Source organism: Tiliqua scincoides, chromosome 2 (genome assembly GCF_035046505.1).
Source record: "Tiliqua scincoides isolate rTilSci1 chromosome 2, rTilSci1.hap2, whole genome shotgun sequence".
NCBI lineage: Eukaryota > Metazoa > Chordata > Lepidosauria > Squamata > Scincidae > Tiliqua > Tiliqua scincoides.
Window position 1 is genome coordinate 180,869,238 of NC_089822.1, and position 13,838 is coordinate 180,883,075.

The window sequence follows — 13,838 nt, forward strand, 5'->3', positions numbered from 1 at the left end:
GCCTACCAGTATCCCATGCATGTGTGTTGCTGGTTTCAGGATCATTCATTTTGCAACTCTCCCACTTCAGCTAATGACCTCATCAAGAGCCTAATTAAAGCATTTCTGTCCAGACCACAGCTGTACACATTTGATCCCTGTTGCCTATATGCAACATTGGGCAGAAGTAACTTAATTCATAGATGCTTGCTGGTGTTTCTCATGCATATATTTTTTTTAAATATTGCGAGTTCATTGAGAACAGGGAAGCCACTATACACTCTCAGGTGTGCGGCTGAGGGCTGAGCGGGCTCAGTGTGGCTAAGCAATGCGGACCTTTGGTGTTAACGTTATTGCTGAACACCTGGAAGTGGTGTTGCAGTGCCTGCACTGAGCAGCCACGGAAGGGGTCTGCATACTGGCACGGACCCCCAACCATTTTGTGAACCTCTCGGTTAAAAAGCGGTATATAAGTAGTCCTAACAAAAATCTAAAGCATCCTTATTTAGAGTATAAATTATTTATACTAATAACAAAAAATATAAGCCACCCAAATGTAAAAAAGAAAAAAGGACTGAAAGAAAAGAAAAGGTAATAACACTGGACAGCAATATGGATAGGCAGGAATTCAATTTATGTACAGCCAGAGCTGTCCTGATGGCTTTTGCTGCAGTTGATCAGGCAGGCAATTTAGAACCAGCTTGCAGGCAGTGCCAGATGATAGCTGCAGGAAGTCTACTCCAATATCTCCAACTGTACAGCTCCCATATCCACACATGCGGCTTTGTAGGACTATAGCCAGAGGGCACAGATCACCCAAAAAAGCAATGTAAATATTCTAGAGTAAGATGCTTCTACATACTTGGGCTCGAGTCAAAATGACTCTTTAAAAGGCTCAGGATTAATTGTGACGGCTGCCCTTTATGACTTGCGGCAATTTGAGTCAAGGGAGGCAGAGACCCGAGACTCGCTTCGCGACTCGGTGCAGTCACTCCGGTACGTCCCTGCAAAGAACTCATCAGCTTCTCTGCAATCTCTCTACGATCTTTAACCTTCTTGTTTATTCCATCATTATCTAATGGGCCAATCTGGCACGTTTTTTGCTTCTGATGTAGCTAAATAAGTTTTGACTGTTTTCTTGACATTTATACCCACATGCTTCTCATTTCTTTTTTCGCATCCCTTGCTGCCACCTACATACAATGTAAAGCAAACTTTGCAAATAACATTGCCATCTATCAGCAGGGCATGCTGGAGCATGAAAATGTGTTGGATTTCTAATTCACACATAGCAGTGCATTCCTTCTGCAAGCTATAGAATCATTCTGCAATTGCAAAATGTCTTTTTAAATAGATTTTGTTTCTAGCAATAGCTGGACTCCTGACAAACCTTATGACAACTCCACCTTAGGCATTCACATTTAATCAGTTAGATAATTTTCTTTTTAGACTTGTGTCATTCTCTCTAGAATTTTAATGATGTTCAGACATATGTGAATTAACTGTATATTACCCGGCCTCTCAGAAGTTCATAGGCTGTAATGCCTAATGACCACCAGTCGACAGCATAGGAATAGCCAACAGGTTTTGTGGGACTGAACATCTCAGGTGCTGAAAAACAGAGAAATTTGTGATTTCCTATTGGTTAGAATAGGGTTTCCCAAACTTTTTAGCACCATTTATTCAAAATGACACTATTGGGACCCACTTAGGTTTACCAGACTTTAAAAAAAGGAGATCTACAAAGAAATAATTTTATTTATAAATAATAATAACCAGAAAAAAACCTTCAAACTTTATCGCTCTATATTTACACTTGCTTCAAAACTGCAGGAGCTCAGCTTCTTACAGGGCGGTTAGCAGCTATCCTGCAAACTGCAGAGCTGAGCTCTTTGCAGGGTAATTGGCAGCTACAGTATCTGATTTTTCAATAGCTTCAGCACTTGAGTGAATTAATTATCTGATCTTTCCATCACCCTTTGACAACCCACCAAAAATCATGTTGCAACCCACAGTTTGGGAACCACTGGTTAGAAACTTACAGCAAGATTGGTTTTGTTTCCTATGGTATAAAATAGATTTTTATTACATGCAAATACTCCGTCTTTATTTACCAGTTACAGTCCCTATTTTCTATAACCTGTTCTGTTAAAATCCTTGACATTTTTCAGACATCATGATCCTGAACAAGTAACAATCCCCCATTCTTTCCCTCTTTCTCTTTTTCTTCACTTCCATGTCCAGCTAGTTCAAAAATGTCCTTTTCCAGGGATATCTCAAGGCGGAAACTGTGACTTCAGTGTTCCCAGCAAATCAAGTTATCAAACCTGATTTGCTGGGTTTTATCCCGATTTGCTAGAAGCACTCACCCTAGTTTCCTGGTTTGGACCTTATAGAATCAGGAAGCTTTCAGTGTCGCTGGGCTCATGAAGAGAAGAGGAGGAGCACGCGGGTATATTAACTGTTTCTGTTCCAGCAAACCAATTTTTTGGGGGTGGGGACGGGGGACATGGACCAGGATAGTTGCTTCTGAACAGGGTAACTGTCTCTATCTTGCTTTTGGAGAGATACTGGAGATGCCTTTAAAATTTTTGTTCATGTACATGTATATATGTACTAGAGTACTTCAGGTTTCAACCCCTTCCACTGATCTCTAAAATTAAAATCGATGATTGGGGCAGAAGGCACACCTTACATCTGAACACCTAGGCACAGAATGCCAAAGTACTTCCCTCCATACCTCCAAAATCACCTATCCAGATAGTACATGTCAGTGTTTCCCGAAGTGTGGTTCATGACCTACCCATGTGTGTGGGTTGAGCTGGGCCCTCCTGCTCACCCCAGGACTGTCTGGCTCCAAAACGGAGCCATTCCAGAAGGCATGGTGCAAGCCTGGTGACGCTGCTGCACTCAAAGCCTTACTCCAAGGAGACACCAGAGGCCTGTTCTGGGTCGCATCAAGTCAGCAACCTACTCTGTTGGCCTGTGTGGGCCTCAGAATGGCCCACAGAAGCATCTGGAAGTTGCCTCCAAAAACCGTAAACAGCTTCTGGATGCTTCTGCGGGCCATTCTGAGTCGTGCAGAGGCCAATACAGCAGGTCACTGGCCTGGCACTACCCAGAAGAGGCCTCCAGGGCCTCCCCTCACATCACCAGGAGCATTGGTTAAACTTTGGTAATCAGTGGTATATGTACTACATGCTTTTAAATCTAACAGTACTATAGTAAAATACAGCTACATCCATCGTGGGACAATGATTCTGTTAAACATGCTTACTCTGTTATGGTCAGTTTACTAATATATCCTACTTCAAAAGCCAGGCTCTTACATAAGACATGAATGTAACATAGACAGGCAGATAATAGCTTTCAGTAATGTAGTTTGCAGGATGTAGTTTGCAGGATGGGGTTATGACGGAGCTCAGGCAATTACCCTTTTAATGAGATTGGGCATGTTGCAAATACATACAGGAGTTTCTCTTTTTATCTGCACAATGCTGGAAGGGATGTGTAAGTTATTTGTCACCATTTTCTGCCTCTTCTAATTGATTTTATCCTGTGAAAGCAGCTGAATGTTATTTATTTAGGGGGAGATTTCCACTGTCTAGTAACATAGGTGCCCTGGGAACAGCAAACAAAATATACAAGTGAATGGAAAACAGTAAAATGAACAATGAATAGTGGTTGTAAAGCAATGAGATGGTAAAATCATAAATTTAGAGTAGTTCTTAAACCAGATTCAATCAAAGTTTTAAAAGTTCTGGGAAAATAGGAAGCTTCCGCTTAGCCCAAAAAAGGCAGCTGAGATATGATCACTAAACCAAACTACAAGACTGAAAGCTGTCAATTGGAACTCAGTTCATTTTCATACTATCTGTATTTAGTAGAACAGCCCAAGTAAGGCCACTGTGCCAGCTGCTGTAGAGAACAAAGATAAACCTCTGGAGTTGCGATTAACCGGACTTGAGTGCTTTGGAATCCCAGTTAATCCGACCTGAACAAGCATTCCTTCACTTGCAAAGATGGTGATCACATTCTAAATGTAAAAGCAGATTTGTCTATCCCCCCCCACCACCACACACACACACAATCTTCACTAAAATGAATTTAGCACTTTTCCTTGGCCCACCCTGTCCACAAACCAATTTTCAGGTAGTGGAGGAATCCATCCCTCAATGCATTTCAAAATTCACCTAAAATATGCATTGTGTAACAAGGCACTTTGCCAACAGTCTGAGGCTAAGAGGCAAAGAAGGAAGGCCCATAGCCAGGGAGACAGACCAGGGACAGACTGCACTTGCTCCCGGTGTGGAAGGGATTGTCACTCCCGAATCGGCCTTTTCAGCCACACTAGACGCTGTTCCAGAACGACCTTTCAGAGCGCGATACCATAGTCTTTCAAGACTGAAGGTTGCCAACTACTAACAAGGCACTGGGTAGGCAGAAAGTGGACAGAGGCAACACTACTATTTCCATTCGTTGTATGCACTTGGGATCTTAATGAGTAGACCAATCATGAGAATTGGAACGGGGATAGCACAGAGATGGGGCTTGTCTTCCTTGCCAGCACACAACTTTTAAAGGCAGAAAATGCTTCTGCCCTGCATTCTGCTTCAGAAGAAGTATTCCACCCAAGGATTCATTGCAAGACCAAGGCCCTATCAACTTTCCAGCTCTGACATAGCTGTCCCAACTGGGCAAGTGCTGCAACCTGCAGTTTGGGGAGCAGTCAGGGAGGCCTTCTCAGGGTAAGGGAATGTTTGTTCCCTTACCTCAGAGCTACATTGCCCTTATGTCAGTCCTGGAAAATTGGTTAGACCCCAAGACACACACGTTGAGCCAAACTGGTAAGCAAAAAATACTGCTATGAAACCCCTTTTTCCTAATCCAGCAGTCTCTAAACTTTTTGGCCAAAGGGCCAGATCAAATATTTGGCACAATGTTGATGAATGAATGAATGAATGAATGAATGAATGAATGAGCGAGCTCAAATGTGCAGGATTTCTCCAAGCACCAACACAGCCCAAGAAATAAAGCACACACTGAAATGGACCCCCATTCCCTCACCCCACAAGCACAACTCTGGTTGTGTTTGGTCAGCTGGGCCAGAGGCTCTCAGGGGATCAGAGGCTGGCCACGGGCCAGTTGGAGGCTCGTCGTGGGCCACATCTGGCCCCCAGGCCGGGGTTTGGAGACCCCTGTCCTAATCCATATGGAAGATTGAGTAGGGGGAGGGACGGGTAAGGGATGTGTGTATAGTTACTCAATGGTGAGGGAAAGCAAGCTCATAAATTTTCTACACTGCACTTCATTGATGGCGGCATACATTTTTAAATTCTGTGAAAGATTTTACAATAGTGTATTTATTAATCCCCACTTTGAGGTATGTCTCTTATTTTCCTTTCACAGATAGGAAAACAGAATTTCATTCATGGGTGGAAAGGGAAAACTAATGCAAGGAAAAATCTTGCTAGTCTGACCAATATTCTCTTAGCTGGACTACACGGGGCTACCAATGCCTTGACAGAGACCATGCTACAGTGCTAGCTTGACTGCACGAGAATTACACGCGTTTGACAGATCTGATCAAAACTAGACTAACAATGCATTGTTCCCTAACTATGAGAGACAAGGACAGTGACAACGTGTCCTCCTACTTTTTGTCACCATAGCAACCTAAACCAAATCTAGAAAATGGAGCTAGGAGACTTTCTGCCATGTTTTCTTAGGACTACACAACAGTTCAGAAGGTCAGTGCATAAATGCACTGAGCTCAGGGGAACTGACTCATCATACTCACCTTCTTCTCCAGTTCTTTATCAGATTTTGCAGTTATGTATCACAGTTTCTAGGTCATGTGTTGGCTGACTGCTTTGATGCAGGTGAATCACAAATGCATTAATATAAAGAAACAAACATGGAAGTAGCCCTCCATGTTTTTCCTCAACCACAGATGCAATGCCCGAGGGCCCAATCCTATCCAGTTTTCCAGCACTGGTGCAGCCACAATGCACCTTGCCAAACAAACGTTCCCATACCTTGAGGAAGCCTCTGTAACTGCCTTCCCACCACAGGGTGCAATGTACACCCCATTGGCACAGCTGCACCAATACTGGAAAATTGGATAGGATTTGACCCTGAGTCTATGGAACAGGTACATGTACAATAATGCAAGGAAGTCCTCTCATAATTCATGCCACCCAAAATATTGTTTATTAAGAGTGGCCTTAACTTCTGGCTAAATGCTGGGAAATGATGCAAATTCCACTGCCTAACCCTAGTCCATAGAAAGGCTGCCTTCTGACAAGGACTACCATGTCCTTCTGCTACCACATATGCAAGGACCAGTGACATGTGTAAACTAATTGGGTGTTTATTTTATTTTAAAATATTTAAATTCCACATTTCTCCCCTCCCAATAGAGAGGTGCCCAAGGCAGCTCTCAACATTTTAAAACAACAGTAACAATAACATATTAACACAAAATTAAAAATTACAGCAACTACAGCAAAGTGAACATCAGAAAGATGAATCATCAAAGCAAAATAATTGGACAGTGGAAAACCTAAGAAACCAGATAGGCAGCAAACAACCTACAGAAGGACCCAAAGCGATCTCTATCAGCAATCACACATATAAGGTGCCACCATGAAGAAGGTCCTCTTTTGATGTACAACCAACTGAAATGCTATTAGTGGCAGGGCCCACAGAAGGCCCTCCCAGGTGAACTCAGGAGGCAAACAATTTCATAAGGGGGCAGTTGGTCCTAACGCTTTGAGGGCTTTTAAAGGTAACAGCCATGACTAGTATCTTGAATAGTACTCTAAAACAATCTGGCTGAATTGCACTTGAAAACAATCTGACACAACAGCAGATTGGGTCAAACTGCTTGCTGCTGGTCAAAATCTGTGCAGCCTTAACAGGACTGATGAGTCAGAATGAAGGTGAAATGGTGAGTCTGGGGGTGACAATGAAATGAGGATAGGGGCCCCAAACCCCATATGTTCCTGCTGCTCCTTCCAGTCAGGATGACCAGATACAATGGAGGACGGAGTGCCTATACCTTTAACCATTATATCGAAGAGGGAATTTTGGCAGGTGCGGCTTTTTAGACCTTTCCATGTTGAGCTGCACCCGCCCACATTCCCTCTTCTATGCAATGGTTAAAGGTATAGGCACTCTGTCCTCCACTGCATCTAGTCACCCTGCTTCCAGCCCACTGCCAACAGAGGTGTTCTAGTCTGCACTACAATCCCTTTCCTGCTTGGTCAGAGTTGCTAAAGAAAGAAAGGGAAACTCTCTGCGATCGCCTCCACCTGCAAGCTGCTTAAGAAAGCAGCCACATGGGCTGGAAGATGGAAAGGCTGAGTCCCACTCAGTCCCATCATTTTTGGCTACCTGGGCTCACTCTTCTCTCTGCCCCGGTTCTGTTTGAAATGACCCACCCTGAAAGCCCAAACGTGCTTCATTCTTCCAGATCATTTCAACCCAGGACCCAAACAGAGAGAAAGCTGCTCCCAGGGCAGCTGAAGACTAGAGGAAGGAGTAGGTGGGTCAGCTTTCTCAGTCACCCAGGAAGAAGGAAGCCTCATGCACACCATAGTGTAAGATTTGGGGGGGAAGGGGTAGAAAAGCAGCATTTTCTGGCTGGCTCAGGTGGCACATGGCTGAACCAGAGCCACATTCTGCACTAACAGAAGTTTCCAGATCATCTTCAAGGGTAGAAACTCACCTCATATAAAATGAGTTATAGTAATCCAGTCTTGATGTAACCAATGAGTAGATAATCATAGCCAAGTCTGACTGATTCAGAAGAAAACACAGACACACACAGAGTTGGTGAGCAAAAGTGCTCTGGTTCATACCTGTTTCCTGGGCATCCAGAAGCAAAGCTGAGTACAAGAACACCCCCAAATTGTGAACCTGGGCCTTTCAGGAGAATGAAACCCCATCCAGAACAGGCTGACAATCCATCACTTGACTCGCTGATTCCCTGACTAAAAGCACTTCTGTCTCACCCAGGTTTCATTTCAACTTGCTCACTCTCATTCGGCCCACTTAGAGACTGATTCTTTTGATCAGTGGGGGGCATCATCACTTCCCCCACCACATCCGGCATTTATCACACCTATTTTAAAGTGGAGAAAATGCTGGCAGTGACTGGAGGACGAATTATTCTCAGTGTTCTCCAGACCCATTTATAGCTTTAAATTTAGATCCAACGAACAGTGAGGAAAAGGAGAACAGAATTTCGGTGCTATTCCTTGAGCTCTTGTACAAGCCCTAGTAGAAGAGACATAACAGCACAGAGCCACAATGTACTGGGTGCTGCATGATAGTAAAGAGAAATGTGGTGATTAGGGAAGACAGGCTGTTGCATGCCAATTCTTGTGGACCATGGACAGATTTTGAAAAGAGTTTGGGCAAAATCTTGTGCAAGAACCTGTGCCAGCTAAACACCGCTCTGGACTGGGGGTCATTTTTCTCATGCAAAAAAACACAACAAAAACAGAACTATTGCCATACCTGACAGGAATGAGCATTAAGCAGTTCACAACATAGCCCATAGTACCAAGAGCAGGTACTATGAATAACAGCCTCACCAGCAACCTGGATCAGAGCTACTCACCCATATATGGCTTTGTGCCAGCGATGCTGGTAACTTGCATGTCCTTCGTTAGCACTGTAGCAATATTAAAGTCTGTGATATGCACGTGCCCTAAGAGAGATGAAAAGAAACACTCTAAAAATGCAGGACAGTTCATACTTTTGAGCTAATGTTCTATTCTGGAATGGCGACTAGACATTATGGTCACCCGTGCTATTCTGAATTTTAAAGCGTCGTCAATAATTACAAAAGAGCAAGGAAACAAGGAGATTTAAAAGCAAGATTTATCATTTTTACAATGTCGTTTAAAGCGATCACTTTCTTCATTTCTCCTGTTAAACATCATGGCCTCAGTCCAATTAAGAAGCTTTGGATGTAGAATACAGAAAGAAATATATAGAATACAATACAGAAAGTCAAGGCACATCTGACAGTAAAGGTCTGCATAATGTCCACAAGGAATTGTTAGTGATCCTACCAAACTGCCAAGGATAATATGTTAAAAGTGCCCTGGCTGTTTAGCTGGAGCGATGCTAGACCTGAAGCTACATAGTAAACTGCCCATGCTCACAAGCGCTGCTGGATACTGGTTTCTGCTGATCCAAAAATCAAGGCTGAAATCATTACCCAACTGAGGCTGCAATCCTATCCATACTTTCCTGGGAGTAAGACTCACTGAACACAATAGGACTTATTTCTGAGTAGACACGAATAGGATTATGGTGTGACACAAATAAGTATTCTGCTATTTTCCGACACAGAAGAAACAGAAATAGATTGAGTCTACAATCCTATACATGCTTACCTGGGAGTAAGCCCCATTGAACACCATGAGAATTCTTCTCAGTAAACATGCATAGGATTGCACGGTGAGAAATGAATTCTGGCTGATAATCACAGCATTGATAGAGAAATTCCTTCGCAGCAGGTTATGTCACACACACAGAAGGACAAAGCAATTTTGTACTGTGGTACTAATACATGACAAAATACAAAAGCAACTCTAGCAACAGTGCTCAACAATAACTGCTCTGCCAAATATTATAGATTTCAAGAAGACGGGGGGGGGGGGCAACCAAAGGGTAGCTCCTAGCAAATAAATACAGTTCTGTTGTTCCCACCTCTTCCTCTCCAGCAAGTGTTAAAGTTAATTGGAAATTTCTGGCTGGAGTTCACCAAGATTTATGTGCTTTCAATTTGGGAGTCTTTGGGAAAGACTGGGCAGGGTCAAGGTTCCTGTTGGTGCTCCTGGCTGTGAAGTAATCAAAATCTGAATCATTTCATTCTAAACTTGAAAAAGTACTAGGTTCAAAAACATCTACAGAGTTGATCTACAGAGCCAACCCAAAAGTTACAAATAAGAAAAATAAATAAATTCCCCAATTGCATGTGAGAGTGAATGCATTGAGAACAACTGAGAATAATCAGGCATAGGCTCCAGTCCACAGAAGCTTATAATTTAACAAATGTGCTTATTTTTAAGGTGCCACAAGACTCTGGGTTGTTTTTATTGCAGTAGACTATCCCTTTGGAAGCTGTTTCCTTCTTTAGGAAACCTGAGAGATATAATTCTGCGAGAATGGGAAACAACCTCTTATAAAAGCCTCAGCCTAGTTGCTGAACTACATATTCCAAGATTCTTTGGGGAAAACCATGGCATCAAACCAAACTGGCAGCAAACCAATATAAATTTGGCAAAGAATACCACTGCACAATGTCCTTTGTCCCCCACTGACTTCCTGTGCCTATCTGCTACACACTAAAAGTAGGCTCCAACTCAGTCATGTGAAAATATGCTGCAGAAAGAAGTTATTTTACCCTTTACCAACAGTTTTAGCCCTCCTCATCAGCCAGTCTACCCACAAAGCTGAAAACAGACAATTCTGTGTCATTCCTTAGAAGCCTATTAAATAGATTTCACTAATAGATTTCACCATTTCACTATCAGAACAATGAATGTTCTGAAGTTTCATGAATGACACAACCCACTGAAGTCACTTCCTGTGCAAACCACAGAAATGAAGAGAAGATGCACGAGAGTAAAACGGCATACTTGAACATGTTCCATGCATTTCAAGGGGCCTTCTGTCAGTGGCAGTGCCAGAAAAAAAATATTAGACACAGAAGAAGGAACCAAGTAGATTCTGATGAGTCTGATGAGTCTCTGTTCCATAGATTAACAGTGCGGAAGTAAAATGGCCAGCGACAGTGTGCAGAGCAGTCTGTGGGCAGCTGTTTTGGGAGCAATGCCACAAGAGGTAGCAGTGCTTGGCTCCAACAGATGGACACCGCTGAGCCTACCATAGTAGGTAAGGCAGTAGTGGGGGCAGGGGGCGAGCAGGGAGAAGACAAAACTGAGTGGGGAGGGGGCAGGAATGGGGAACAGGGAGGCTGTGGGAAGAGGTGAATCAGCAGCAATGGTGAGTGCTGGATCCTATTCACTCTTTTCACAGTTTCCCGCCTGTTCTCAGACTTGCACCACCAGTTACAGAGCTGCTAAAACAAAGAAGAACACTGATAAAGCCCCACAAGCAGCACACAAGGCCCACCCAGCAGCAAGCACCTAGTGGCTGCTACTCTCCCACACTGCTGCCGCTGCCACGAAGGAGTCCTCAGAGCTTATGCAGAGCTCTCAGCTGACATGCACAGGATACCCTGGCTGCAGTGAGGACAGGGCGGTTTCTTTGTCTCACTGGCATGTCTAGGGCAGGAGCAGCAATGAGGCTGAGCAGTACTGAAGCAGCAGCAGGTTTCTCCACTCCATAAATCTGTCACTCTACACATATGCTTCAGCTTGCCTCACTGACTGGCCGGCCCTAAGTGAAGAGAGTTGTGAACGGCTTCTGCAATAGGGGAGACAGTTCCTAGAAGTTCAGTCTAAGACTTTTCCCTCCACCGTTCTTCCCTGTTGCTTCAGCTCATTTATGCTTTTATTTTTTCTCCCACCTTCCTCAAGCAGAATACAAGAGCTGTAAGTGGTTGGGTCCCTTTGCTGATTATACCCCTGTGAACTAAAACAAGTCTTAGCATCATATGTTTTGCTTATCATATCTTTTGCTGTTTTCACTGAGTTATCATATGTTTTGCAACTGTTACCCTACACATGCCTGATCTTGGAAGCTAAGCAGCTTCAGGCCTGGTTAGTACTTGGATGAGAGACCACCTGGGAATACTGGGTGCTGTAGGCGTACACCATAGTCTTTCAAGACTGAAGGTTGCCAACCAACCATATGTTTTGCTGTTTTCACTGAGCATTTATGGTTGTCTGAATGCAAGTTCTTGTGGATATCTTCATTCATGACTTGTTTTTCTATGCAGCTGACAAGGTTCCTTCCTCTCCCACCCAAACCGTGATCTCAGTCTTTCCCACTCGATTCAACTGATAGGATAATGCATTATACATTGACAGCATGTTCAAAAGCCAACCTGAAGACTTCCGAGAGTTGACTGGCAGACAAGGGTGTGACCTGACTGAGATTTCCCACAGGAGAACAACTCCATTCTCTGAACATTTGAGTGCCTTTTCAAGTGGAAAAACCACCACAGGGAAAAGTTCCAAGTGACTAAATTCTCACATAGTCATTGAAAAGGTTCTTCTGGCTCTCAGTATCTTTGGCCTGAATCCTGGCAGTGCCCGGAAGATGTCAGTTTGGCAGGCCAGCAAAATGGACCGAACAACCGAGCAGCAAAAAGAGTGAGCCACCTGCTCATATACTGTTTAACATTGCTGCTGAATTCCAGCTAGCGAGCAAGATGCGCAACATGGTTAGGAACTGTACTCTGCCACAGTCCTCATCAGCTGAGGTGGGCCATGACGGTTTCTGTATGGGCATTTACCCATCTCTGCCCTCATGTGATACAGCTAATAACTTTGCAATAGCAACTGTTACCCTGCACATGCCCAATCTCATCTGATCTCAGAAGCTAAGCAGGGTCAGGCCTGGTTAGTACTTGGATGGGAGACCGCCTGGGAATACCGGGTGCTGTAGGCTTATACCAGTCTTTCGAGACTGAAGGTTGCCAACCAGTGGACTGCGTCTTCAGTCTGTCTAGTTCCAGTCATAAAAAAGAACTTAGGCCTGATACTATCCAACTTTCCAGCACTTATACAGCACTGATAACAGGGAATGCGCTGCATCCTGTGATGGGGGGAGGGGGAGTCATGGAGGCCTCTCCAAGGTAATGCTAGTTCCCTTATTTTGGGGTTGCACTGCAGCGGCACTGGCACTAAGAAGTTGGATAGGATTGGGCCCCAAGGACTATTATCCTCCCAGCCTACTGACTGCACTACTGGGAAGGAAAAAAACACAAAACATGAATGATGCCAGAGTGACTCTGCACCTAATGACTGAATTGGGAGACTGCACACATGTGCCCTCAACAGTCGTAGACAATCAGGCACCCTGCCGCTCCTTCCCCCCTACTCCAAAGCACTTTTAAAAAAGCAGAAGCACAGAATGACTACTCCGAAAATTCATAAAAGAGGAAGCAGTGAAAGGCCAATGCAATATGCCTTCCTTCCATCACTTTTCATTTCCTTTACATTGCTCTCAACTCTTTGCAGGAAATCACATTCATAAAATAATGCATTATAGACACCATTATTTTTATTCAACCTTGGATATTCTCAGCAGAAAAAAGGGGTAGGAGAGAGGGAGCTCTGGATGTATCATTAACAGAAGTAAACCAGATGTATCATTTACCACAAGTAAATACTTAAATGCAATAAAATAAAATTTAATTGGCACATTCAACTGAAAAAGATCTATTAGCATCCAGGAAAATTATAAGGAAGAACAGACAAAAGAAAATATTTCTTTACTCAGCGTGTGGTCGGTCTGTGGAACTCCCTGCCACAGGATGTGGTGATGGCGTCTGGCCTGGACGCCTTTAAAAGGGGATTGGATAAGTTTCTGGAGGAAAAATCCATTACGGGTTACAAGTCATGATGTGCATGTACAACCTCCTGATTTTAGAAATGGGCTATGTCAGAATGCCAGATGCAAGGGAGGGCACCAGGATGCAGGTCTCTTGTTATCAGGTGTGCTCCCTGGGGCATTTGGTGGGCAGCTGTGAGATACAGGAAGCTGGACTAGATGGGCCTATGGCCTGATCCAGTGGGGCTGTTCTTATGTTCTTACAGTAGAGACACTTGTCAAATTCTATGAATGTAAACATTCAATCAGAAAGCATGACACTGAAGGTGTCCCTAAAGGGTTAAGGAAATTTCAAAATGTTTAACTGGCTCCAC

At 43.8% G+C, this 13,838-nt stretch overlaps 1 protein-coding gene and 1 pseudogene across 1 annotated transcript in view; one reads left to right on the forward strand and one right to left on the reverse strand.

Annotated features, from left to right (window-relative positions):
• STK32A (serine/threonine kinase 32A) overlaps positions 1 to 13,838 on the reverse strand; it is a 98,829-nt gene that overhangs the window by 19,205 nt on the left and 65,786 nt on the right. Inside the window, exons 7-8 of the mRNA XM_066617345.1 lie at positions 8,609 to 8,698; positions 1,493 to 1,590 (exon numbers count right to left, since the gene is read on the reverse strand). Coding sequence (XP_066473442.1) covers positions 1,493 to 1,590; positions 8,609 to 8,698 — 188 coding nt within the window. The remainder of the gene's footprint in view (positions 1 to 1,492; positions 1,591 to 8,608; positions 8,699 to 13,838) is intronic.
• On the forward strand, positions 12,460 to 12,579 carry LOC136642631 (5S ribosomal RNA; annotated as a pseudogene).